At 47.2% G+C, this 25965-nt stretch overlaps 1 protein-coding gene and 1 long non-coding RNA gene across 3 annotated transcripts; one reads left to right on the top strand and one right to left on the bottom strand.

Moving 5' to 3' along the window:
- Positions 1-3623: 3623 nt before the first annotated feature.
- On the top strand, positions 3624-5164 carry LOC110016355 (uncharacterized). 2 transcript variants are annotated; one of them, XR_002291627.3, is made up of 3 exons: positions 3624-4186; positions 4276-4865; positions 4940-5164. It is a non-coding gene; the product is annotated as an uncharacterized LOC110016355 (long non-coding RNA). The 2 variants fall into 2 exon arrangements; XR_013647411.1 differs by having other exon boundaries at positions 3624-4865.
- An 8944-nt stretch (positions 5165-14108) lies between these two features.
- On the bottom strand, positions 14109-25321 carry exoc3l2a (exocyst complex component 3-like 2a). The gene is made up of 13 exons (XM_023962205.2): positions 25113-25321; positions 23605-24159; positions 23054-23271; positions 21975-22725; positions 21766-21880; positions 21019-21129; positions 20843-20943; positions 20209-20319; positions 19995-20130; positions 18316-18438; positions 18096-18251; positions 17145-17266; positions 14109-14994 (listed from the first exon to the last, which is right to left on the bottom strand). The coding sequence occupies exons 2-13, from the start codon at positions 24132-24134 to the stop codon at positions 14709-14711; spliced, it is 2760 nt and encodes a 919-aa protein (XP_023817973.1). The 5' UTR covers positions 24135-24159; positions 25113-25321; the 3' UTR covers positions 14109-14708.
- Between the last annotated feature and the right edge of the window lie 644 nt (positions 25322-25965).

Raw genomic sequence — 25965 nt, 5'->3', positions numbered from 1 at the left:
CCTCCTCCTCCTCGTTTCTAAATAAAGATCCACTTGATGGATATGCTCAGATAACATAAATCAGGATATCCCATCAGCAGTGACGAAGCACACCATTGTTTCGGTTCAAGTGGGCAGCCGTCCTGACGGACAGCACATTCTGGAGAGCGGGAGGCTCTCCCTGCACAGCACAGGTCATGTCAGAACCTGCACTTCCTGCCCCATTACGCAATGTGATGGTGAACAATTGTCCTCTTCTTCAGGACGGGGTACACGGGCCCCCTGAAAACCGTGGAGGATGACAAATCTTCTTTTAGAGCATCCATGACTGCTGTGAAACACGAGGAGGACCTGTAAGGAGAACTCCTCCTGATCACTGATGCTCTCTCACATGGGCGACTCGGACACAACCGTTATGTGATTAAATAAAAAGTTAGCTTTTCTGATGGGTGTAGCAGTTACCTCACCTACATTTTTGGGAACATTTTGTATGAAAGTATTCTTACTACACTATATTTTAATGTTCACTGAATAAATGTTCCCATCTCTGTGACTGCCTTCTTATGTTTAATCAAGTTTTTGTGAGATTTGTTCTCCTCATCAGTGAAAGGCATTCTGTTTGACAGAGAGACTGTTACACACGGTGACACTCCTGTTTTACTTTATTTTTATTTTCATATTGTGTCCTTATCCCCCATCTCTAACATCCCTTTTCTATCCTTTTTTACCATCAGGCCCACGAAAAAAACATACAAAAGGCTAAAATTTAGCCTCAAATACAAAAGGGGTTTATTCAAATATACCTTGTGTGTTTGAAGATCCATAAACCACTGTTGTAACAGTAACATCAGTCTAACACAAGAGAGCTCTGATTTGCTTGCTCAGCCACTGGACAGGACGAGTTAAAAAAAAATATATATATATATTTTTATATATATTTTTATATATATATATATATATATATATATATATATATATATATATATATATATATATATATATATATATATATATATATATATATATATATATATATATATATATATGGCAAAATGCCAGCGTAAAGAAGTAATAGACCCCTGAAAAGAGAGCAGGCCCCAAAGGAAGGCCTTAGAAAACAGACCTGGAGGAATAGATGTGAGATGTGGAACACACTTATGACATTGAACACAAACAAAAAATGATGGGGACATTTTTGCAGAAATGTGTCATGGTTTGGGTTTGTTGTCTTGTTTTTCGTCCTTGTTCTGTCTTGTTTGTTTCTGTTTCCTGTTTTATTTTGAAAGTTCTCCTGTCTTGTCTGTTTTCTTGAGTTTTACTTCCTTTGGTCCCCATCTGCCCTGATCGTGTTCACCTGTGTCTTGTCTGCCCTGTCTGTATTTAAGTCATGTCTTTGCCTTCCTCCTGTGCTGGTTCATTAGTCTTGTCATGCTGTCTCTTGCCACGCTGTCTCTTGCCACGGTCCATGTTTCATGTTCCTTGCCACGTCAAGTAAGTTTTGTTTGTTCAGAAATCCTGCTCTGCAGCGCTTGGTGTTTGGTTTTTGTTTATTAAAACCCCTAGTCCCTGATCCTCATGCCTCCGCCTCTGCGTCTGGGTCCTACCGGCTCTCAAGCCACCCTACCACCGTGACAAAATGTGTCAGAACAAACCGTTGTGATGGTGGCTGTGGAGGGCATGTCATGGTGGCGCACCAGGTTATGTTTTCATCCATCTTCCTCCGCTTGTCCGGTACCGGGTCGCGGGGGCAACAGACTGAGCAGAGATGCCCAGACTTCCTTCGCCCCAGCCACTTCCTCCAGCTCCTCTGGGGGGACCCTGAGGCGTTCCCAGGCCAGCCGAGAGACATAGTCTCTCCAGCTTGTCCTGGGTCTTCCCCTGGGCCTCCGCCCAGTGGGACATGCCTGGAACACCTCTCCAGGGAGGCGTCCAGGAGGCATCCAGACTAGATGCCCGAGCCACCCCAACTGGCTCCTTTCGATGTGGAGGAGAAGCGGTTCTACTCCGAGCTCTCCGCGAGTGACCAAGCTTCTCACCCTATCTCTAAGGGAGAGCCCCGCCACCCTACGGAGGAAGCTCATTTCAGCCGCATGTATTCGGGACCTCGTTCTTTCGGTCATGATCCATAGCTCATGACCATAGGTGAGTATTGGAACGAAGATCGACCGGTAAATTGAGAGCTTTGCTTTTCGGCTCAGGTCTCTCTTCACCACAACGGACCGATAGAGCGACCGCATAACTACGGACGCCGCTCCGATCCGCCTGTCAATCTCACGCTCCGGTCTTCCCTCACTCGTGAACAAGACCCCCAGATATTTAAACTCCTCCACCTGGGGCAGGGACACCCCACCCACCGAGAGATGGCAAGCTACCTTTCTCCGGTCAAGAACCATGGCCTCGGATTTAGCGGTGCTGACCCTCATCCCAGCCGCTTCACACACCGCCGCAAACCGCCCCAATGCACGCTGGAGGTCCTGGCCTGATGAAGCCAACAGGACAACATCATCTGCAAAAAACAGAGAGGAAATCCTGTGGTCCCCAAACCAGATCCCCTCCGGCCCCTGGCTGTGTCTAGAAATTCTGTCCATAAAACATAAAACGGTGATAAAGGGCAGCCCTGCCGGAGTCCAACGTGAACCAGGAACAGGTTTGACTTACTGCCGGCTATGCGAACCAAGCTCCTTCTCCGGTCATACAGAGACGGAACAGCCCTCAGTAAGGCTCCCCGGACCCCATACTCCCAGAGCACCCCCCACAGGATACCACGGGGGACGCGGTCGAACGCCTTCTCCAAACCCACAAAACACATATGGACTGGGTAAGCGAACTCCCACAATCCCTCCAGTACCCTTTTATGTTTTCAAACAACCAAATAGGGTTTACACTTGATCATGGAAGTAAACAGCTCTCACCGATGTGGTCAGAACCTGTGGAACCATCCGTCAAAGCAGAACCATCACTGTCCACATTTACCTGTGACCAAAAAACCCGAAATGCTTCATTATCAGCCCATGTGAGAAATTAGTGTTTCATTTCAAATATGATTTGAATTGCTAAATGTTTTGTCTGTTGTTTTAAACATATAAACTCTTTTCTGATATTGCAAATCAAGATGACATGCATCACTTCATGATGAAATGAAATGCATGACTGTATTTGATTGGCAATTAGACAAAGCTGGCGTCACGGCAGTGTGGTGGTGAGCACTGCTGCCTCAGCAAGAAGCACAAAGTCCCGGCTGGCTTGTTTCTGTGTGAAGTTTGCATGTTCTCCTCGTACATATGTGGCTTTCATCCAGGGCCTCTGGTTTCCTTCCACAGTCCAAAAACATGCTTCATAGGTTCACTAATGATTCTAAGCTGAACGTGTGTAGCAGTGTGAGTGTGACACCACGATCCAACAGTGATGAAACCTCATTGCTATGATCCTGCCAAGGACCAATTGTCTAATCAACCACTAACATGTTGTTGGGTTGGGTGGGACCCACCATATTAACGTGTTTGACTTCAGGCCTCACTTTTGTGTTTAAACCCTGGGCATAAACATCTGACCTGGCTGAGACCAGCATGATGACCTGAATTTGCTCCACCCACCTCAGCAATGTTCCAAAAAATGGCAACAGGGCGAGACAAAGTAATCCACCGACCCCCCCCCCCCCCCCCCCACACACACAAACACACACTCACCACCATCAGTCAACAGAAACATGCTCTCAAATCTGTGGAAATTTGAGTTCTAAAGAATGTAAGGCTGTTTTAAAAAAAACTATCTTGGCTGTTGACAGGAATGTGAGATAAAGCTATGTCTCAAACAGATGCGTGTGACCAGACTAAAAATGTTTATGCTTGAACTCTTCATCATCATGTGAGTCAATGGGATTAACTCTCCCTCTGAAACATGCCTCCAGTGGTTTTTTTCGAGGAACTGCAACTTTTAATTGTTTCAGAACTTGACGGAGAAACAGTGAATTATCTCCTTTTCATTCCTTTTTTTTTAATTTGGACATTGTTTCTAACCGTGGCCCTCAGTTCATCTCCCAGGTCTGGAAGGCTTTCTGCTCCGCCTTGGGGGCAACGGTCAGTTTCACTTCTGGATATCACCCCCAGTCCAACGGTGAAGCAGAGAGGGCCAACCAGGAACTGAAGGCAGCTTTGCATTGCCTGGTGGCACAGAACGAGGACTGGTCCCAGTACTTAGTGTGGATTGAGTATGCTCACAACACTCATTCCTCCTCCTTCTGGGGTGTCAACTTTCGAGGCCGCCCTCGGTTACTCACCACCTCTGTTTCCGTCCCAGGGATTTGATTTGGCGGTTACTTCTGTCCAGCAACATCTCCAGCGTTGCCAACGCGTCTGGCGCCAAACCACAGCTGCTCTCCTCCGCATCAAGGAGAGCAACTGCTACATTGCCAATCGTCACAGGGTGGTGGAACCCACTTACCAGCCTGGTCAGAGGGTATGGCTCTCTGCTCACTACATACCTATTCAAGCCACCTCCCGGAAACTGGCTGCATGGTTCATCGGATCCTACACTATTGAAAGGATCATCAATCCTACCTGTGTCCGCCTCCGTCTTCCACTAGCACTCAAGGTACACCCCTCCTTTCACATCTCCCAGATCAAACCTGAACAGGACAGTCCTCTGTGCCCGCCTCTCATAGAGGATTTTTTTCCGGGCCCATCCTGATCGCCGTCCTGGACCGCCTGGAGGCGGTTGTTGAGGGGGGGGGGGGGTACTGTCATGGTGCCTCTGTCAGCTCTCCTCCCCCTCCCCTCTCTGCTTGGCCACTAATTCATCCCAGCCTCGTCCACTCAACTCATCACCCTGCCAGACCTACTTAAGGAGCTCCAGGATCAACATTCATCCCCAGTTCGTTGCCCCTGATGGTGCTAGTCTGGTCTTCTCACAGTTCTTCATGTACCTTATGCTCTCAACTTATGTATGTTTATCCCGTCTCCAGGAACCTTATTCCCACGAGTGGACGCCTGAATCCGTGATTACCCAAGCTGAACTTCATCCGAAGTTACCTCCCCTCGGAGCTTCATCAAGCTGTGGGATGCTTCACGAGCCATTGCCGGACCTCCAGCCACGCCACGAGCCATCGCCAAACCTCAAGTCTCGTCGCCTTTCTACCGCAACACAAAACCAACATCATCGGAGCAATAAAACCTCCTACTTACCTTAACTCACCTCCTGTCTTCCTTCCGGGTTCCAGCATCTGGGTCTGACTAGCCTTGCTAGCCATGACACACAGAGATTTTCACAGAAAAATGCTTACCATTTTCTTCTGCCACTTCTTCATGTGTGGCTGCAGCACTAATCCAGATCTTATACGATTATGTTTACCAATCAATAAAGCACAACACAAATAAATATATTTATGATGTCAGGTTGAGGATGATGCATTTGTGGGATTAGCAGCAGATCTGATGTGTGGCTCCATTTAAAAACTGATCTTTGACAAGATTACTAGGTTCCCAGTCCAGTCTCAGTTAAAAACAAGAACCAATGTTCTCCAGGCCATCCAGAGAGCATTATTATATTTGGAGGTTCATTTTTGCTTTTACAGCATGTGTGGTAAGTGAACAGGTCATGAGATTTGCAGCATCCTTCCTTTTGGAGAACACTGATTGAGGGGATGAGTTCATTCTGAGAAAATTCTGTTCTTCCTACTTTATTTAATGTTTCAACTGAAAATAAATCCTTCAAATTTTTGCAAACCGTTTTTGTTTTAAATGTGGCTAGAACACTATTTTTAACATCAAGTGATGTAACAACTTCATTTACTGGGATGTTTCATTACTGCTTTTTGTCATTTATGTCAAATCTTCCTTGTATATAATTGTATCTTCATTTCAAAGACTGTCCAGGTCCTTGATTTGGGTTTCTGTCAGTCCGGACGGCTCTTAGTGACTCTGCTTTTCTTCCAGCCTGACAGCAGTTCTCCAGCAGTCTGTGTGAGGAAGCTGACATGCACCACGTGCTTTTCATGACCGAGGAATTTGATCCGACACATTTGTTCTTTTATCCCTCATGGTTTGTGTTTTCAAAACATGTAAGGTATGTGAAAAAACACAAACCGTGTCTGATAATAGAAGAACCTAATGTGTCAGTTATCGATACAGACACTATGAACTTCGGAGTTTGAATCAGGATGTAGTGTTCAAAGGAATGACCAAACCTGATGTTACATCCGGCTTTGTTAAACCACACAACTTTAAAGTAGTTTGTTGGACCAAACCGGACAAGATCGTTCATGTACGTTTGGATTTGTTTCAGTAAAAAACAGTGATCTCTCGTGGTTTTTTTGTTAGTTTTATTCTTCATTCTTTGTGCGTGGCCTCGGAACAATTGACAGTAAAAGACCAAAAACACGCAGTGTCAGTAGTCTCATACTGAACCCCCACAATGCACCACTTCATGGCAACCTTGCAGCTGGACTTCCTGCAGGTGTAGTCAGAATTTAGCTCCAGCTGTTTACCTTTCCACACCACGCCAGCTCATCAATACCCCACCTGCGCCCCCAGATCCTCATCCTCACCTGACTGTTCCCCCTGCCTGCCTCATCACCGAGGGGGGGCAGAATTTCAGCAGAAATGCCACACTCCAGGGGCTTTAGTCCACTTTCAAGTCCTATGATAGTCTTTTACTTCCTGCTGTTACACATAACTGTAGTTGTTTTAATTACACTACGTACTTAAAATAAACACCCTACAAAATGCAAAGTTTATTGCAGTTTGTTTTTGTGTACAAAGAATCAGAGCTGGAGCATCAGCTTTGAAGAATTTTAAAACGTTATTCTGTTTTTATTCTATTTCAACAGTAGATGAAATGAGAGTCATGTTGATCTTCCTCAGAGGTGAGCCTGATGAACTCCTGTTTCAAATCAGGTGAGCTTGGCATAAAGGCGGAATACTCCGGTTACACATAGATAACTTGTAGATAACATATTTCTTTGTTGTAAAAAACACCCATTCATGTCTGATTAACCCTTGTGCTATCTTAGATGACCCCCCCCCCCCTTACATTGACGTGTTCTCCCTACCATAACAAAGGTGGATAAAGGTGGAAAGATTTCATGTAATCCATGGACACCAGTGAAGATCACCAATCATTGAAGAAAAAAGGTTCAGAGCACTGTCTAGTGGGTCTAGATGACCCCACTCCCAATGTTAAAGTGTCTAGGATGGAACAAGGGTTACAACTTGTCATATTGAGCTCTGATATTCACGTCAAAATGAGAGACAGATGCTCAGAGTTTAGTCAGGATGTGCTGTTTGTTCATTTGTTTTCCTTTTTAAACTATTGTGTTCTTAAAAAAAGAAAAACTAAAACAAAGCTATAACTACTCAAAGTCTGAAAGATTAAACTCATTTTTTTTTTAAACTTGTACTGTCCAACAGCTAGGCAAACAGATGAGAGCTGAGTGCCTCTTGTGTTGGACATATTTTATTTTAACAAGAGGGGTTATTCATCTTCAGACAAACCAAAGGTATGTCTGAATAAACCCCTTTTGTAATTGAGGCCAAACTTTATTAATTTCAATCATGTTTGAAAATCTTTGGTGTTGGACCGGACGGAAAAGGAAAGAGGGGAAGAAGAGAGAGGGACGTTGGAGAGAGCGGGGGGGTAGGAGGGTGATAATAGGAGGGGAAGGGGGGTAAGACCATGAAGCAGCATAAAGCAACAAGTTTACTGGTTGTTAATCATTATGGTACGGTTCAAATGTAGTACAAAAAGGGCGGGGCCTGTTCACACACACTCAAATATTATCAACACACCTGCTAGCTGCAAGAATGTCCACATGTCAACATGTACACAAAACACATAGTGTTCACGAACGCATACCTATGCCTTTAAACCAACTAGTGTGAAATCTTTCATTCATTTAATCATGCAAACTATTAGTGCAAAGGTGAGCTAACACCTGTGCTCGGGTGAGTGTTTAATGGAATGTGGAATGTGAAAAGAAGGAGGAGGAGCGCCCAGCCACCCCCACACCCAGACCCCCGCCGCAGCAGCAGCAGCAGCAGCAGCCGGAATTCCCCCAACGCCATACGGGAACAGGCAGGGAACAACCGCCCCCCGGGCGACCAAGACCGCCACCCAGGCCAGGGCCAGCAGGACCGCCGCGAGGCCCCCAGAGCCAGAGAGCAGGGAGGCGCGGAGGGAAAGAGAGCGCCGCCCCAGCCCAGCCAGGAAAGCAGCCCCCCCGCCGCGCCGGAAGAGCCCAACGTAGGGCCCCACCGGAGAGGGACGCCCACAGCCCCAGACGAGCACCCCACCACCACCCAGGAGTTCCGGGCATCCCCCCGCCCCGACCCCAGGTACGAGCCAGGACCCCCCAAGGGAGACCCGCTCCGCACTCCAGGCAGCCACCCACCCGGCCCACGGTTGGTCCAGGTAGGAGCAAGGCAGGGGCCCGCCGCCCCCGCCCAGGAGGGGGGAACCCCGGGGAAAAAAGGGCGGCCCACAAGGGGTGTTATAAATATGGCCCGACCAGGCTCGGCCATGTTGGAAGTTTGGCGGGGCCCAGCGCCCAGGGGCAAGGACCAGGACCCACCCCCCAGGGACACGAACACCCCCGGCTAAGGTGTAATATGAACCCCCCCCACCGTGCGGAGAGAGCACCGCCGGGCCCAGGGAGCTGGCACCCAAGGGACACGGGGCCCGCACCCCCCACCAGGGAAGGGGTAGGGGACAGATGGACCCAGGTCCCACCTTCCTTGTAAAATGTGTGTGCGTGTATGTGTGTTTGAAAGGGTGTGTGTGTGCATGTGTGTGTGTTTATGTTTGAATGTATATATTGAAGGGGGAGGGGTGTGTGTACTAAGGGGGGTGCAGTTAAAATTGGCGAGTAGGGCACTAAGGGGACATCTCCTGATTACTCACAGTGATGTCCCCTCACCCTCCACACCAAGGGGCCCTAAATGTCTAAAGTGCGGTTAAAATTGGCGGGTAGGTTGCCAGGAAGACATCTGCTGCTTGCTTGCAGTGATGTCCAAGCACCCCCCCTACCAAGGACCCTACATGTCTAAGGTGCAAATAAAACCGAAAGAGGGGGGGCCCACTCCATATGGCAACCATAGGAGGGGGGCCACTGCCAAGTAGCCCCCCCCCCAAGGCGCATTGCAGGCTAGACCCCCCCACCCCCTCACCCTAATATGAGGTTATATGAGGAAGGGGGTAAGTTGGGGACAGCTGGTAGACTGTCCTCCGGTGGTCAAACAGCCGTCCCCCAGCCCTCCCCCAGCAAAGGGGCCAGGGCCACCCAGCCCAGGGGCCCCACCCCCGGAGGCGCCGACACCCCAGGCCCGGCACCACCCACCCCACACAGAGAGAGAGGAGCCAGAAAGCGTCGCCCCCCCCCGGAGCAAGCCCAGGCCCCCACCCCCAGACGCCGGCCCTAGAGGAGCTCTGGTCAGGCCTCGACGGGACCGAGGAGGCCGACCGGCCGAGGCAACTACTGATTGCCTCAGCGGAGACCCCGACCCGTTAGCCCCCCTGACCCGTACCAATAATGGGCCCCCCCTCCCCCCCAGAACGCCCCCCCACAGGACAGGGCCGACAAGCCCCCCACCCCACCCCACCCCAGACCCCGCAGCCGAAGCGGGTGACACCCAGAGTGACCGGGGGCCCCGAGAGGGTTGTCCCGTCCTGTCCCAGAGCCAGGGAAGGGCCGATCCCAGCCCCAGGTGCAGATGGGCAGCCCATCCGGCGCCGCTGCCCCCCCCCCCCCCCCCCCCCCCCGAGCAGGGCCCCCCGCCAACCCCCCCCCAGCACAGGCAAAGGGACCACCCCCCCAAGCCAAGCCAGACCACCACCCCACCCCCCCAACACGCACCCCCACACCCAAGCCCAGAGGACCACGCAGCGCCCCAGCCCGCCCCACCCAGGCACCGGACCCGACCCCCCGACCAACGGAGCCCCCCACCGCCCCCGCCAGGCACCGGAAGCCCCGACCCCCACCCCAAACCACGGCAGAAGGGCAAGAAGCAGCGACGACCAAGCCCCCCACCCCCTAAGTCATGAAGTCAACCACAGGAGACCAGAGAGACTGAATTCTTTCAAAGTTACTTGAGCTTTGGGCAGACATTTTTTCCAAGCTGATATGATCAAACAGCAGATTTCGTTGTGTTGACTTATGTTTATATTTTTCTTGTTTTTCCAATTTATTAAAATAGTTTTTTTGGCAATACAAAGAGTTATGAAAATGATAGATGCTAATCCTTCTTCTATATTGATGGCACTCATGTCACCAAGCACACAAAGTGACGGTGAGGCAGTGTTTGAAACCTTAAGCCAGACTGATAAATCGGCACATACCTGCTGCCAGAGAGCCTGGACAGGAGTGCAGAACCACAGTGCGTGCATGTAGCTGTCGGGTAGATTACTATCACAGTGCTCGCAAATGTCTGAGTTACTGAAACCCATCTTGAACATCCTCTGTCCAGTGTAGTAAATTCTGTGAAGAGTTTTGAGATGGATTAGCTGCAGATTTGGACTTTTTGTCAGTTTAAAGGTGTTTAGACAGAGTTCTGACCAGAAGCTTTCATCTGTGCTGATGCTCAAATCTGCATCCCATTTTTTTGTTGGAAGGGCAATATTGTTATCTAAATTACATAAAAGTTTGTATATTTTGGAGAGAGTTCTATTCATTGAAAAATTAATCAGAGTGGTAACTACATCTGGTAGCTTTAAATCGTCGTCTTTAAATTTATACTTTTTAGTAATACTTGATTTAAGTTGCTGATATTCCAAGAAGTTATTTATTCCATATTTGTCTTGAAGTTCCTGGGGAGTTATGAATCTTCTATCAATAATTATGTGCTCTAGTTGTTTTATGCCCCCTGCTTGCCAAGCTGGGAAGTGAATCATTTTTTTGTTTATAATGATGTCCGGGTTGTTCCAGATGGGTGTCATTTTGCACGGTTGAATTGATGATTTGGATATTTTGAGAAATTCCCACCAGGCTGTTAAAGTGGCATTTATATTAATGCTTTTGAAACAATCCTGTTTTTTAACTGTTTGGCTAATAATTGGTAGCTGTGACAGGTTGATCTTTCCACATAACGCCTGTTCCAAGTCTAACCATGAGTTGGTTTCTGGATTATTTTTTAACCATTTTAAGATATATTGTAATCTATTTGCAAGAAAGTATTTGTGGAAGTTAGGTAATTCTAATCCTCCACAGCTTTTTGCAGATTTTAAAGTTTTTAGACTAATTCTTGCAGGTTTATTGTTCCATAGAAAGCTTGATATGGATGAGTCTAATGTTTTGAACCATTTTAATGGCGGTTGTGTGGGAATCATTGAGAAGAGATAATTAACCTTGGGTAAGATTTTCATTTTAACCGTGGCTACCTTGCCCATAAGGGACAGAGGCAGGTTGGTCCAGCGTGTTAGATCGTCCTGATTAAACTCATTTTAAATCACCCAGTTTCAGTTGTTAGCATTTTTCTACCTTCTTTTTTTTTTTTTACACTTTTTGTTAATAGATTAAATTTAAGGTATTCATTTTAATTGTGATTTAGCTCAGATGTTAAAGTGATATATGTCAAGGTTTCAACAATTGTCAGTTTGGTCTCAGAGATGCTGCACCTCAGCCTCAGAAGGAGGATTAGTCCTGCATAGCAGCAGAGCCACAGTCCGCTTTGAATTCTGAATTAGAATTAAAGACCCACTCTGATGAAAATCCTGTTTTAACATGTTCTGGTGACATTTTTGTCATGATGGAGGACAAATATAATGAAAATTAAGATTAAAATGGCATTTCTGAGTATTTCTTTATTCAAATTGTTGTGAATCAGGAGCAGATGAAAAAAGCTTTTAGTTGTTATGTCCAAACTACAAACAGGGGTCACAGTCTGCTCTGCTCCATTCTGATGCATCCACTGTCAAATAGATTCATGAACATCTTCGTTTTCCTCGTCTAAGCTGGAACCTGGATCAGTTATGAGTTATGAGGGACAGGAAGTAGGGGCAGGGTTGCTCCATGTCAAGCACCACTGCAGTCAAGATTCGGCGATATATATGTGCTGATTTTTCCGATGGCTTGAATAAAGCATCAGTTCAGAGAGAAAGTTCACCTCTTATCGCTTGTTTTTGTTCAAATGATGAAGCTAAAGGTTGTTTTAAAGAAGCAGTGATACAAAACATTTAAGCTAGGTGACCGGAACTTCTTCTTTCACCGTACGGTTATCAGGTTTTAATCAACCACTGCCGCTCTGCAGAAACTTATGTCCTAGAAAATGCCCAGTGTCTTTAGATTATGGCTAAAATCAGCATGATCATCCTTAAAGGACCACTGAGAACACTATTACAATGGATCAAAAGACAGAGTGGGCAGTTTTAAGTAACATCCATTCTCATTTTTGTTTATTCTATTTTAGGCTTAAATTAACTTTTCATTTTAAGGAAGCATGGTTGGTTTGTTTTCTCTATTATGCTCAACAGTTCTTTCTTCTTTACCCTCAAATGTTTCTCTGATTCTGCTGTTTTTACTAAATCTTTTCTCTTTCGGGGAACATTTTGACCTGCATTTTTGTTCTTAAAGGAATGAAAGGAGCAGGATTTTTCAGTTTCTTGTTGAATCTCTGTTTAGTTTATTTCCTGAAACATATTTTTCAGGAATGGTTTTTGGGCCTTTGAAGCTGCAGAAGTCCGTTTACACATCAGCGGGGACTAGTCTAGACTAAATAAGGCCTCATTCTCAGCTCTGACCTGAACCAAGCGCCCCTCTCAGCCACAAGACAACCTCTGGAGCTCTTAATAACATCCAGAGCAGTGCAGAGAAAACAAACAGAGCAGAGTGTGGCATGAAAAGTGCTTGAGAGTGTTAACAAAGACAGGGCACGGCTTGCTTCCGAAAACAAACAGTGAACACAGCCTGATGGATTTTCCATTTCAGAGTAGTGTTAATGAGAGGAAGTAGGGGAGTGCTTCCCAGGGACTGCATTGTGATCCAGAGCGCCGTTCCACCTTCGGCTGCTTGATCGAGGGAAATCTCCAGGAGCTTGGCCCTCACTCCGACCTGTCCCTCTCTGTCAGGGATGGTAAATCCCCACTTGGAATACTTGGAAAACTGCCTCCCAGCATCCGCCAAGCAGCCCACTATATTAAAGGATGTCTGATAATGCTCTCTGGTATGCATAGGATTCAGAGGCCAAAGTTAACTTGCAGATGATTCCAACTTTACTTATTGTTCTTCCTGTTCTGTTCCACAATTCTTGGAACATATCATGAAAACACAAACAAGTGTACAGAGCAGTCAGAGGTCAGGGAGCTGCAGTGGACTCTGGATAACAAGGAGATGTCTTGAAGGACTTGTTACTGCTGCTCCCTCACATTTACAGATTTTGTCACTGATGCTTAGCATCTGATGCTACTACTGGGCCTTCAACAAGCGGGATGACATCCCTATGTTTCCTTTGCAGTGCAGTCACAAAGAGGCGCACAGACCCCGCAGATGACGTGAATAAAACACGGATGAATCTGAATCTGAAAACACGCAGCCACTCAAACTGGGATAAACTCAGGCCTTGGTTCAGAGGGGTCTGTGTGCAGGCTGACCCCTGCTCAGCCAGGACGCTTTTGTTTTGAAAGCTCTCGAGCAGCTCAGACATGAAAAAGCTCTGCGGCAGCCGCAGAAGGGAAGTTTCCTCCGAGGCCCTAAAGTAAACTTGGCTCCAATAAAAGCATCCGTTGGCACCTCAGCGGACAACAGGAAAACTTTGTTTATCAAAACCATCCCGTTGTTGGCCTCAGGGTCGAGGACTTAAATAGTAGCTGCCACAGGGTCCTGTGCTTTAGATCTGTTTACTGAACAGACCTGCCATGTTCCTCAGATAAATAACAAAGGCATGAAGAATGTGTGTGTGTGTGTGTGTGTGTGTCCGGCCAAAAGTCCTTCATTGTTAATCAGAAGACTATGCCGAGTCTGTAAAGATCTTCTACAGATGCATACATTTTCCACATGACTTTCAATATAAAAGCGGTATAAAAGTGAGCCGACCCAGTCAATGGGCTTTTCTTGTGTTTCCAGCACTGGGTCCAGTTCTTTCACAGCAATAGTTCAGGACATTTTAGAGCCTCTCTTGTGGTAGAACAAATTTAGGCAAAGTAGGATGTTCTCGAGATGAAAAGCTAGTAGTCTTTTATTTGTCAGCTACATCGTGCAAAGTGCAGAAAGCAGGAAGACGGAACAAGTTCAGAGCAGCACTCTGCTTTTCTCAGAGAGATGGCTTCAGGTTTGCCTGGAGCTTTGCTCTCAGAGGGACACCTTGGTGCTGGAGGGGCTCTGCAGGGCCAGCCCCCCAGTGGCAGGGGTTTTGGGTGGTTTCCAACTTGCTGTGGGGCTGCAGGGTGAAGCAAGGCTGTCACCAACAGCAGTGGTGGGGGTGTTCCAAAACATCAGAAATTCTTGCATACATGTGCAGTACATACATCATCAAATAGAATCAACTTTAAGAGGCTGCTTCTGCAACATCATGGAGGAATAAAATGACATTTTCTGGATTTTGGTTTCACGTGTCTGTGTAGCATCACATTTGTGGAGATGAAAACAGTCAGTGTGCACGTGACGTTTGGAGAGTACCTGAGAACAAAGGTCTTTATGCAAGTGACAACCATCCTATTGTGCTCAAGGTGCTTGTTCTTTTTTTCAGCATCTTCACAGTGAGTCTGTGGCTTCTGAGTTGACACAACACCTGGCCTCACCATTTACTCATTTACTCCATGTTCTCAGGAGGAGGCGCTGTGTTTTTGGTGCTCGGTCTGCGCTGTCTCCTCGGCCGGTGCTCTGAGAACCAGTTGGAAATGCTCATGGCAAAGCGCAGGAAACCCAAGCTGATGCAGTGAACTTCTGAGGTGATGGGGATGTCGGAGAAGAAGGCGTGGTCTCGACTCATGACAGCGCTGCTGCATTCAAAGTCTTTGACGACATTGAGGATCTCCTGCCGCTCGGCCTGCCGCACCATCCCTCGCATGTTCAGCAGGGCGGAGACGTGCCTCTTCCTTTGGGATGGAAGGATACAAAGAGGAAGAGAGTCAGTCCAGCTTTCAGTGGAAACTGCTTCTGTTTAGTGTCGTCAATACCCGTTACTGTCATGACCCCGAGTTCTGCTGAAGTGAGTCAATGCGTGTTTCTGGCAGCTCTGACTCTCAGATGTGTCACATAAGATGTTGGGTTGCACTCTGACGGTAAGAATGATCACGCCTGTGTTCTGCAGAAGTACTTCTTGTGTTCTTTCAATGATCAGGGCTATTACAGTGCTTCTCCCAGAGTGGATGCTTTTTCATTATCAGAGAGGTTTTTTGGTCCTGGCCCTTTTCAGAGGATTGATCATTTTTGCAAAATCTTGCACTTGGGCTGGATGATTTCAAGTCTGGGTCTCCCTGTGCCCGTCCCCAGCCCGGATAAAATACAGGGTTGTGTCAAGAAGGGATTCCAGCGTAAAAATCTCTTCCAAGTCACTTTTGTGAAACAATGAAAGCCGACACCTGGAGGGATATGCTGAAAGGTGAACAACAGCATGACAACCCTGCTTTATATTTTCAATCAGCAGACTCAGACTTGGTGCACACTTCAAACACTGTTTCTCCATCTGCAGGTCTCATTCATTGACATGTGGGACATGGATTGACCCTTGTGACCCTTTGGCTGTTACTTGGCTGAGGTTTTAAAACGTTTTAAAACACCATGTTCATTAACATCTTAGACAGATGGGTCACCACGGAAACCTTTCCATTCTGAAAAGGCTGACATAGGAAGGACAAACTCTTTTTTCAATTATTGGGTCATACAAAACCAAGGATTACATTATCCTATGTCAATCAAAAGACCACACCCCCATTGCAGTGCATTTTCTCTCCAAAACATGAAACAATTAATTCCATAAAACCTCAGTTGTCCTGTAAAGAAAAGTTGAGAAAGGTCAAAATTTGGACTACATGCTTTTGTTTTGAAAACCAACTCACACTTGTCTGGTTTTGGTAAAATGTTGACATCAAAACCCAAAATCTAACTCAAAGGTTGGAGTTGGAATTTAAAACTTCTAAATTCAGGTCAGCGAGTTGCCTCAAAAGTTTGACTTTTCTCACCTTGTTTTTACAGTGCAGAGGAGAAGTGTTTTCGAACCAGACTCAGTTCGGTCAGGACTGTTTTACGTAGGAGCCAATAAAGACTTGGCTGTATAGCCACCCTCAGGTTACCTGGTGAACTGACCTGGCTTGAGTTAGTTCCATTTTCAAACCAGTTTCAAAGCAAAAGTGAAAAATGACAAGTTCTCAAAGAGCAGTGACTCCAAATTCAGAGATTGTTGTTCATCCAGAGGTAATCTTCTGGAACCCTCAGTTTGATTTTAAAATCCACTGGACCTCTCTTTCCTGCATGCTTGGTCATGTGAACTGATTTGGCTCATTGGCAGCAGTGTAAGTGTAAAGACCATGGTTAGCGTAACAGTATATCCAGTGCTGCTTCTGGTTTCCATTACAAACACAGCAGCCTGAACACAGTTTCCAGTCAGTGTATCACAAGGGCTGCTTCCTAAGAGGAGCTTCACATTGAATCAGTGCTTTAGAACATTAGTTACTTTACCCTCTGCAGGTGTTTAGTACAAATCCACATTTTAACCTCATGATCTAATAAAGGCTGTGGGGAGGGGGGGGGGGTGCAGGCTTAAAAGTGCATGAATGAAAGGGTGCTGCAGCAGCAAAGGGAAGCTTTGAAACATCTCAAAGACTGTTAAGCTTTGTTCTTCTGAAATACCATGCAGTAAAAAAAGGGGGGGGGGGGGGTCAAGTGCCAGCCCGGCTTGTGTTGGTGCTTAAAGTGCTTATGTTTCCTCCTCTCTTCAACACCTCCTCCTCTATAAGTCCAAGCATGGCACCAGTCTGTCTCCTTCAGGGTGGCAGGAACAGGAAGTACTTGTCAGCAGCTTCCTGTCTGCTCCTGAGAGGCTTGTGCGTCACATGCTGCGATAAGCTGTCACCTGAGTCCTAATCTGTACACAAATAAACTCCAGCCACCCCTCCCACCTACAACCCTTTTATTGAAGTCCAAAAATAGCTTAATCAAGCAGATCCATCTTGCCAAAAAAAAATCCCTTTGGATGTACAGTAGCTGCTAGCACAATAAACTGGGACCGTAAGGGCCGGCGCCTCACCTGATGTCTGGGAACTCTTTCACTAAGACAGCCACCTCCATCTGGATGGATGGGGTGTCCTCCAGGAGAATGATGTCAGCGATGTGGGAGATGATGCTGTCCAACCAGGAGGAGTCTGAGTCCTGAGTGCAGACAGAAGGGAAACCTCTTTCATTGAGCAAAAACAAGAATCGGCTTCATTGAAATTCAGCTTCAGTTTACGTGCAAGTTTTTAGGTGTTGCATGGAAAGCAGCAGAGAGCAAGCCTGAGGCCAGAGGCCAAATACTTGATTCATCGGTGAAAAACACAACTCCACCTCTGCTTTCCGACTTTTTGTTTCCCCCCATGTACTCAGGAAAAGAAGATAAATTATTTGCCTTGGCATCCACTAAAAATAACAACTTCTGTTTTTGACTGCCATTAAAAAGTCACCCGTCCCAAAGTTGCAGTTTCCACAGGCACTCCGTCTTGCTCCTTGGTGAGCGAGGCCATCAAGGCCATCCAAGAGCCACATCAAAGTCGACCAGCTGACAGGAACAGGAAGCTCCCTCCAAACACAGCAGCTTCCTGTTGTCAGCCGAGGTGACGGACACTTGTTTAAGTTTGCACACAGAGGGGGCAAATGCCAAGCCGCCCGCCTCAGTTGTTTTACTCTCTCTTCCCCTTTCTGGCAAGTGCTAACGTAAGCGCCATTCATCCATCTCCATTTCACTGATGGCAGCCATTTTTCATGGCCCGCTCCTGCATCAACACTGTCTAGGTCGGTCCTGACGGAGGAAGTTCAAGGGTCATGCTCCTCTCACAGCCACCAGAATGCATTTCCTGCTTTTAAAGTTCAGGACTTTGGAGTTGGTTAATACTTTTCCTGCCTTGAAAACTTCTTGCATGTCGGTGGCCTTTTGTCAGCGTCTCTGAGAAAACTAAAAGAAAAAAATCCTTCAAAGTGATTTGTTTTGGTAGAAGTGGCTCACCAGATCCCTGAAGAGCCCTTTCAGCTGCTTGGCTTCGTCTTGCAGGCGGAAGGCCATCCTCTTCCTCATCTTCGAGGATGTGCAGATGACCCGACCTCGCATGGTGGCTCGGACATACTCCACCAGGACCCGCCTGTGCACCTCGCCCACCAGCGCCTGTCGATCACAGCAGTGAGGACCTGCCTGCTGCAGTCACATGTGCAAACGAGTTCAGTTTTACCTGATATGGAGGAGGGTCCATCCTCTTAAACTTTTTGAAATGTTGTTTGATGCTGGCTTCAATAGCCTCAAAGGCTTCTGTGTTGTTCAGCCACTTCCTCTTGATGAGCTTGTCAAAGAAAGGCTGCAGCAGATCAGAGGACATCACTTTCAGCACAAGTCCCTCATCTCTACATATTTTGCTTCAGCAGTCAGATTTGCACATGTGCTTTTTCAGAGTTCTCAATAACTTCTCCGGTTTTTTAAGGTTTTCATTGTGTGTGGTTTTATTCCTTCAATCTGAACCTTTTCAGAGGGATTTCTTTGTCCTTGTTCAGCCACTGACCACCAACATATGACTGAACCAAGCAAAAAAAGGACAGATGACCAGATTATAAAGCTGTGTTTTGTCTTCATAGAGAAAAGAAGAATTTCAAATCCTTTAAAGGTAATCATACATGAAAGCTAAGCTGAAAATGATGCAGACCAGCTGATGTCCAGAGAAAAGTCTGGAAGGTTTTTGATAAAGAAGAGAAGTCTGACTCCTTTGTAACAAAGACGAGAAATAAGAGGAGCCTGAGATTTTCTGCTATGCAGCTGCATATTTCAAGCTGAGGGATGACAAGCTAGGTTTCGTCAAATCTTCCTGATGTCGTAGAGGACAGACCTGCTGGGTAGTGCTGAACGTGTTGTCTGTAAACGTCAGCTAGTTGTTATTGGTGGAACCCCTATGACTGTTGTAAAATTACCATGTTTTTTGTTCTGTGTGGTGAATTAGATCTCAATTATTTGACCAAGAGAGGCAGAAACTGATGGGATTAAAAGTTTTAGGCATCCCCACACCATCCACCCATCTTCTACTCCATCTTATTCTAATGCATGGTCAGGTGGATGCTGGAGTCCCGGCTGCTTCAGGGTGAAGGCAGGGTTCACTCTGGTAAGATGACCAGTCTATTGAAGACGACACAAAGACAAGCAAATTCTCCTCTGAGGGACCATTTAGAGTCACCAATCAACCATAGGAACATGTTTTTGGACAGTGGGAAGGAGCTAGGCTGCTCTGAGAAAACCCAAACATGCTCAAGTGGGATCTGAATTACTAACTTCTTACTATAGTAAATGGTAAATGGTGTATACTTGTAAAGCGCTTTGGGCCTTGTTCGAAGGCCCAAAGCGCTTTAAAGTCCCAGTTCCATTCACATACTGGTGGCGGCTGCCTAACACTGACGCCAACCTTCCACCAGAGGCAAAGTGGGGTTCAGTGTCTTGCCCAAGGATATTTCGACAGATGGGCGGGAAAGGCGGGAATCAAACCTGCAATATTCCAATCAGAGGTCGACCACCCAACTGCTGCACCATGGCCACCCCATACTATGAGGCAACAATGCCACACCATAGCCCCATTGCAAAACATTTATAAGTCTGAGTCTTGGATCAAATTATTGGAAGACACAATTCTTCATTTTCCACCAGCAGGAAACCTTCTGCCTCTCCTGCAGATCCAGCTGCTCAGATCTGAGCAGCTGGATCTGCAGAACTTGTCAAAGTTTGTGGGGTTTTCAGGGCTTTACATTTGGAAGCAAACACAACTTTTACATTTGGACCCCATCCCCTCTGTCAGTGTTTTTGATAATACTTCCAGTTTTGAACAAGTATATGCTTGGAGAGATGGAGGACAAGAGATAAAAGTCAACAACTCACTCTGATCTGCTCAAACAGCCTGTCAACCAGCACCCTTACTGACTGTTTGATGACTCTGTCCAGGGAGGAGCTGGCTCTCTGGGCCGCCTCCTCGCTGCCCTGTGGGTCACACTGCGTGCAGCGCTCTACAAATGACCTGCAGGTTACATCAGAAAATCATTTAACTCTTTGTTTGCTGCAAACTGTTCCATGTCCCCAGATTCTGATGTCCCACCTGAGTGGAGGACAGCAGTTAGCTAGAGCTATGGTCCTGGAAATGTAGCCATCCCCTCTGTCTCCAAACTCAGCCTGGGTGTCATGGAAGATCTCCACCTTCCTCTGGAAGCTGGAAAATAGGGGATTGATGATTTAGTGCAAACCCAGCACACATATGACTGTGACTGTGAGAGCTCCAGCTCGTTCACAGCACTGGTGCAAATGGAGCAGCAGAAGAGCCACTTCAACGTTTACAAAGGTAAATATTTCTGATGGATCTATGTCTGTTTTTGGATGTCTTTGCAAAGATATTACAGAAAACAGTCACTTTTGATAACACCTAAGGACTTGTAAAAAAGGCAAATTTCAATCATCTTCCAAATATTGAAGAGGTCTAAGGATTTATGAGTTATTAATAGCTTGTAGAAAACTGAAGCTCTTTTTAGCTCTTATTGAATTTATAAAATATATCAACTCCACCGTTTGGCTGGATGCTTAGTGTTTGTTTGTTAGTGTTAAAAGTAAAAAGAATCTCCGTGTCAATCTAAAATGACAAAGCAAAATCCAAATGATTTGATTTGTCAAATGACGTTTCTCCTCCCTGATCTAACATGAGGGATGATGCGCTCATAATCGACAGAACATTCACTCACTTGTACAGAAAGTCAGCCAGCCCACTGAGACTGCAGCGAGCCACTCTGGCTCCCAGAAACTGGCTCACAGATGTGGATCGGTCCAAGTCCTCCTTCAGCCTCTGCAAGCATGAAAAAGAACACTGAGAACCAATCTTCATGAGAGGAGATGTCTCCAGACAGCTGTGCTGTTGTACCTGGATGACTGAGCGTGCCAGGTGGGACTGATACTCCTCTATGTGCAGCGTCTGGGCCCACCGCCTCTCCTCCTCATCCAGAATCTGGACCAGTTCACTTGTTACCTTTCCCTAAAAAGCAGAGTTTGAAATGGTCAGAGTTTATTTTGCTTCTTCATAACCTGGAGACCCTAATGTGTCTGCGCTCTCTTTATCATTTCATACTACAATAGGTCCAAATATCAAAGTAGTTTGCCTTTCTTACAGAACTCAGAGGAAGTATGGAGTTGCACTACAAAGCAGAAACACTAATGGTAGTGCCTATACCTTAGTGCAGCTGTTTACTGTCCAAAATTACACTTATTCTATTTCCTTAAAGCAGGGGGGGTGGCAGTTCCAGGTTCCTTAGGAACACTGGCCCACGAGTTTTCCTGTAGTAGCCACAGCAGATTGCCTGAATCTGGAACAGAAGGTCTTTCCTTCTAGTGTATTGCTGATCCTGATTCTTTACCAGGTCTTTCTGCTCATTTGTGGTCGGTCCAGTGCTGGTGCCTGATCCTCTTCAGAGGACTTAACACAGGGCATTTTCCCAAGTCCAGACACATTGCTTTGGTTGATTTCTCTTTTTCTGCATGAACCTTTGCAGTTCAGGAACTGGACAACTGTCAGCCAATCACATGATCTTTAAGTGGAGGCCCACTGTGGGATCTCTGCACATCGCTGCACAAACTCGAGTTTGTGTTTTTGAGAACTCTGTCCCCTCTTTACCTTCACTATGTTGATGCAGTCATGCTCCAGGCGGTCCACCGTCTCCTGAGGGAGAACAGGACCCAGTGTGGCATAGTTAATGTTTCCACTGGCGCCGATGGTTCCCAAAACATCCCTTCATGAAATCAAGAGACACACATGAAGAGCATTTCTCATTGAAGCATGATGAGCAAGTATTACATTTGTCTGCATGTTGGGTCATCACGTACCTGTTGTAGACGTTGTAGAACCAGTCCAGTAATGAGTACACATCTGTGATCTGCAGCGGTCCACTGGTGATGGTCCGAAGCCGTTTGGCTGTGGCTTGATGGTAACTCTCCACATAAACCTGGAAAGCAGCAAATTCTTCGGGGTATATGGAAATGGCGTTCCTCCTGGCTGCGTCCAGGTCGTCGACCATGCGGCTCCTCAGCCGCTCCAGGTAGGAGGCCAGCTGGCCTGCCTGAGTGTCCACCTGCTGCGGCAGGCTCCAGTCGGCAGCTTCTGCCACCGCCTGCCTCCACTTTAGCTTCAGCTGGCGGGGGCGCTGGCTGGGCTGGATGTGGGGGGGCTCTCCCTCTGGCTTGGTCTCTTCTCTCAGGGCCCAGGTCACATCAGCGTGCTCCTCCTGCTGGATGACAAGGACAACCAGGCCGAGGTTGGGGCCAGCGCTGGGCTGGCGGAGGGACTCTCGCACCACATCCCACATCTCCCTCTGCAGGGCCTCGTACAGCAGCTCCACATCCTTGGCCTTCCTCTTACTGGAGTCCAGCGTGGCGTTGGAGCTGAGGGAATCATCTAAGGATGGAGGGGACAGAGGAATCCAGCAGGGAGGTGTGCTTGGGCTTTGAGTGGGCGTGAGGGTGGGGGTAGATGTTGATGGCAGCATAGACAGCAGCTGGCACTCTCGCTCCAGCTCCTGAATGTGTGTGTCGGCCAGCAGGAGGTCTCTGTGGTTCACCAGCTGCAGGATCTCCAGAACTATTGGGAGAAACACAGACTCGAGTTTAGAAAACAAATGCAGTGGCTGTGACCGTCGCAGGCCGCCACAGCGCTAAACACGTGTCCAGAAATAACTCCCTGTGGATCAGGAACGGAGCAGCACATGTAACGCAACCTGGACTATCAGGACTATGCGGTTTCCTGAGTTGGTGACAGGAAGATAAGGATGCTGGGATTACAGGACTTTCTATGAGAGCACATTCCCAGATGTCTTAAAATGACAGGAAGGACATGGACGAATGTCTAAACTGAAAGAACTTCTTGCAAATGTTCTGAGGGCTGTTAAATCAACAGATTTGAGTTTTACCTGAGAGAGGCTCTCTGGTTTTGACCACGGGCTCTTCCTCCTCTGTTTCCTCCTCGGCCTCCTGGGACGCCTTGTCTGACATGGATTCTCTCTTCAGCTTACCCAGACTGACTATCCTCAGGAAGGAGGGCCGCCTGGACTCCTCCACCTCCCCGTCTGGGTGTAGGTCCCCGCAGGGCAGGCTTTCCCTGCGCTCTTCCTTACGCCGACCTGTGAAGCTGCACAGAAGGATGGATGTCAGCCGCCGCAGAGACGTTGACTCAGCACAGAAACATGACGGTTAAAGATAGTTCCATTCAGAGTGAGGTTTGGGAAGCACAAGGCACACAAAGCAGGCCTCCTCCTTGGGCCGTTCGTTTGAATTCTGGCTCTGGGTTCAGGGCCTGCATTCCCTCTGAAATGTGCGTGTTTGCATCAGTGGTGCAGCTGCAGAGTTCTTATTTTCTCTTCATAACAGTGAAAACATGCAGTTCCTTCATTCTCCTATCAAACTTTTCAGTGAAAACCTTTCAAAGGCAATCCAGTTACTGATCCCCCCCCCCCCCCCTTACCGGAGCAGGGTCATGATCCCCTCAGAGCCTCTGCGAAGTCCTTTCTTTTTCTCCTTTTCTGCTGGAAGTGTGTTGGAGTCTCCAGGGGTATGATGGGGATAATTGTTCCCCCACACATTTTTCCCGGATATGCGGAGCCCCTTCCCCAGTTTTCCCAGAGTTTTCAGCGGGGAGACTCCACAGATCCGCTCCAGAGTCCCCCTGAGGGGCTTCACTTTGGGATTTCCAGCTCCGTGCTTCTCTGCGTTCACCTCGTTTTCCTCCTCTTCCCCGTCCCGGGAGCACCGGAGCTGGTGGTTATCTGTGACCTCCCCCATGATGAGGCCCGCATCGTTCTTCTCATCTTCATCCAGGTCCACGTCCTCAAAGGGGTTGAGGTTCTTTCTCATCTCCTCCAGCTCCTTCAGGTCATTGAGGTCACTTAGTCCCCTCATGTCCAGGTCCAGCCGGGGCAGGATCAGCTCTCCGTTCCCTCTGGAAAACTCTTGGCAGCTTTTGGATCTTCCGGGGAGCTTCTTCAGAATGGGCATGGTTGCAGTGGAAAACCTTCACAAACTGAAAGGACAACAGTTAGTAAGAGGAGACAGTCGCTCGTCTGAAAGCTCTTTGGAGCAGCTCCAGCTTTGGTTTTGATCGTTTCCAGTGTTTCCCACAGCGTGATAACTGACTGAAACACTCACAGCGGCTGAATATGAAGCTCCTCCAATGTTAAGTTTGAACAGAAACGAAAAGAAACTTCCGATCACATTTTAGTCACATATTGTCCTTAGGGACCCCTAAAACGTTTCCCATACATTTAAAACATTTGAATCTTACTTCCCTTCTGAATTCAACGCAACAGAGTAATTTTATTTTTAAAAATATAAATTTTCTCTCCAAACTCAATAGATTGATTTCTTCTCAACACATCAGTCACACTGAAACAAAATGTTAGGAGATTTGGTCAAAGTTGATTTAAACTGCACTGACATTAAGGTGTGAACCCCAGACCGGGCTCATCTCTCTTTGTATGGTTCTATCCAAAGCCCGGACCAGTTCTCCTGCCTGTGTTCTGTGTAATCAGCCGTCACTGAGGCGACCTTTTCTCTGTCTTTGTGTCCCTGCGGCTCTCAACAGGAAACCTGCTAAACGCTTAATGAATGCTTGCTGGCTTTTCTCAGTCAAATGTCACTTTATCACACAGGAAAAGTCAAACCGAGTTAAACAACGAATAACTTCTATCCCATTTTGATGTGAAAAAATAAAAATCCTACTTTCTTTAACAGCAAGGTCGATCCAGTCAACAGACAACCAAAAACAAACAATCTTATCGAAGAAAACTGTCTCTTTTTTGATCAAGTGCACTGAAAAGTGTGTCTGGATGTTAGACATGCTTACCTGCAGACAACAACACAACAATCAGCTTGTTAGCAAAAAGAAGGGAAAACAGAAGCTGGATGTTGTAATCAGACCTGAAAGCTGTGTGAAGGAACGGAGCTGTGAAGGTGTGAAAGCATCAGAGGACTCACCGGCTGAGCTTCAGGGCAGAGTCATGCTGCTGCCGGGCTGCTCCGTGTGTGAGACGGCCTCTGATGAGTGTCAGCTCTTCTCTAGAGCTTCAGGCAGACTCAGGAGAGCACTACGGCCGCCTGCAGCTTCCTGACGCTCGCTATTGTGGTGGAAGGTGATCTGTTTTCCTGAGGAAAGGCCTGTCCTGTCCTGTACCCCCCTCACCTACACCTCCATCCCACAACACCACCACTACCCACTCCACACACACACACACACACACACACACACACTCCCGCCCCCCAGGGACCCCTCTGATTACACTGCTGCTGGAGGACAGGACATTCCTCAGCGTTTTATCAGCTCAAACGCATCTGAACAACCTTCATGGAAAACTGAAGGTTGAGAGTCAGAGGTCTCCTGAAGAATTCCCGTCTTACAGCATTTTCCTTCAGAGGGATTCAGAGTGAGCTAAGGTTCCTGCTTTAGGACCATCGAGTGACAATAGAGCTGCAGAAACCACAGATTTTTATTCCACATGAATTTAGAGAGAAGCAGCGAAAGCTGCATCTGCCGCTGCCTGGGATCAGACGCTCCTCAGGAGTTCACGTAAAAGCTTGTGTGTCTTTGTATGTAAGTGTCTGCAGTGAAGACAGCAGAGATGGAAGACACCCCTGTGTTTGTGATGACAGCGGCCCCCTGCCCCCCAGTGGCAGAGGGGGGCAGTGTAAGTCAAAAACAGCCTTGAAGGAGATGGTCTGACAGAACGATTTCTGCTGAAATGTTCTCTGCATTTGGTTTCATGTTGAAGGACAGACACGCTGGAATCCATGTGTCGTCAAACAGATGAGGGCTGAGTCTAAAACAATGTCA

This window comes from Oryzias latipes, chromosome 14 (assembly GCF_053564925.1).
Source record: "Oryzias latipes strain Hd-rR chromosome 14, Olatipes_Hd-rR_3.1".
Lineage (NCBI taxonomy): Eukaryota > Metazoa > Chordata > Actinopteri > Beloniformes > Adrianichthyidae > Oryzias > Oryzias latipes.
The sequence above is the reverse complement of the archived record's forward strand: the minus strand, read 5'-3'. Positions and strand labels throughout refer to the sequence as shown.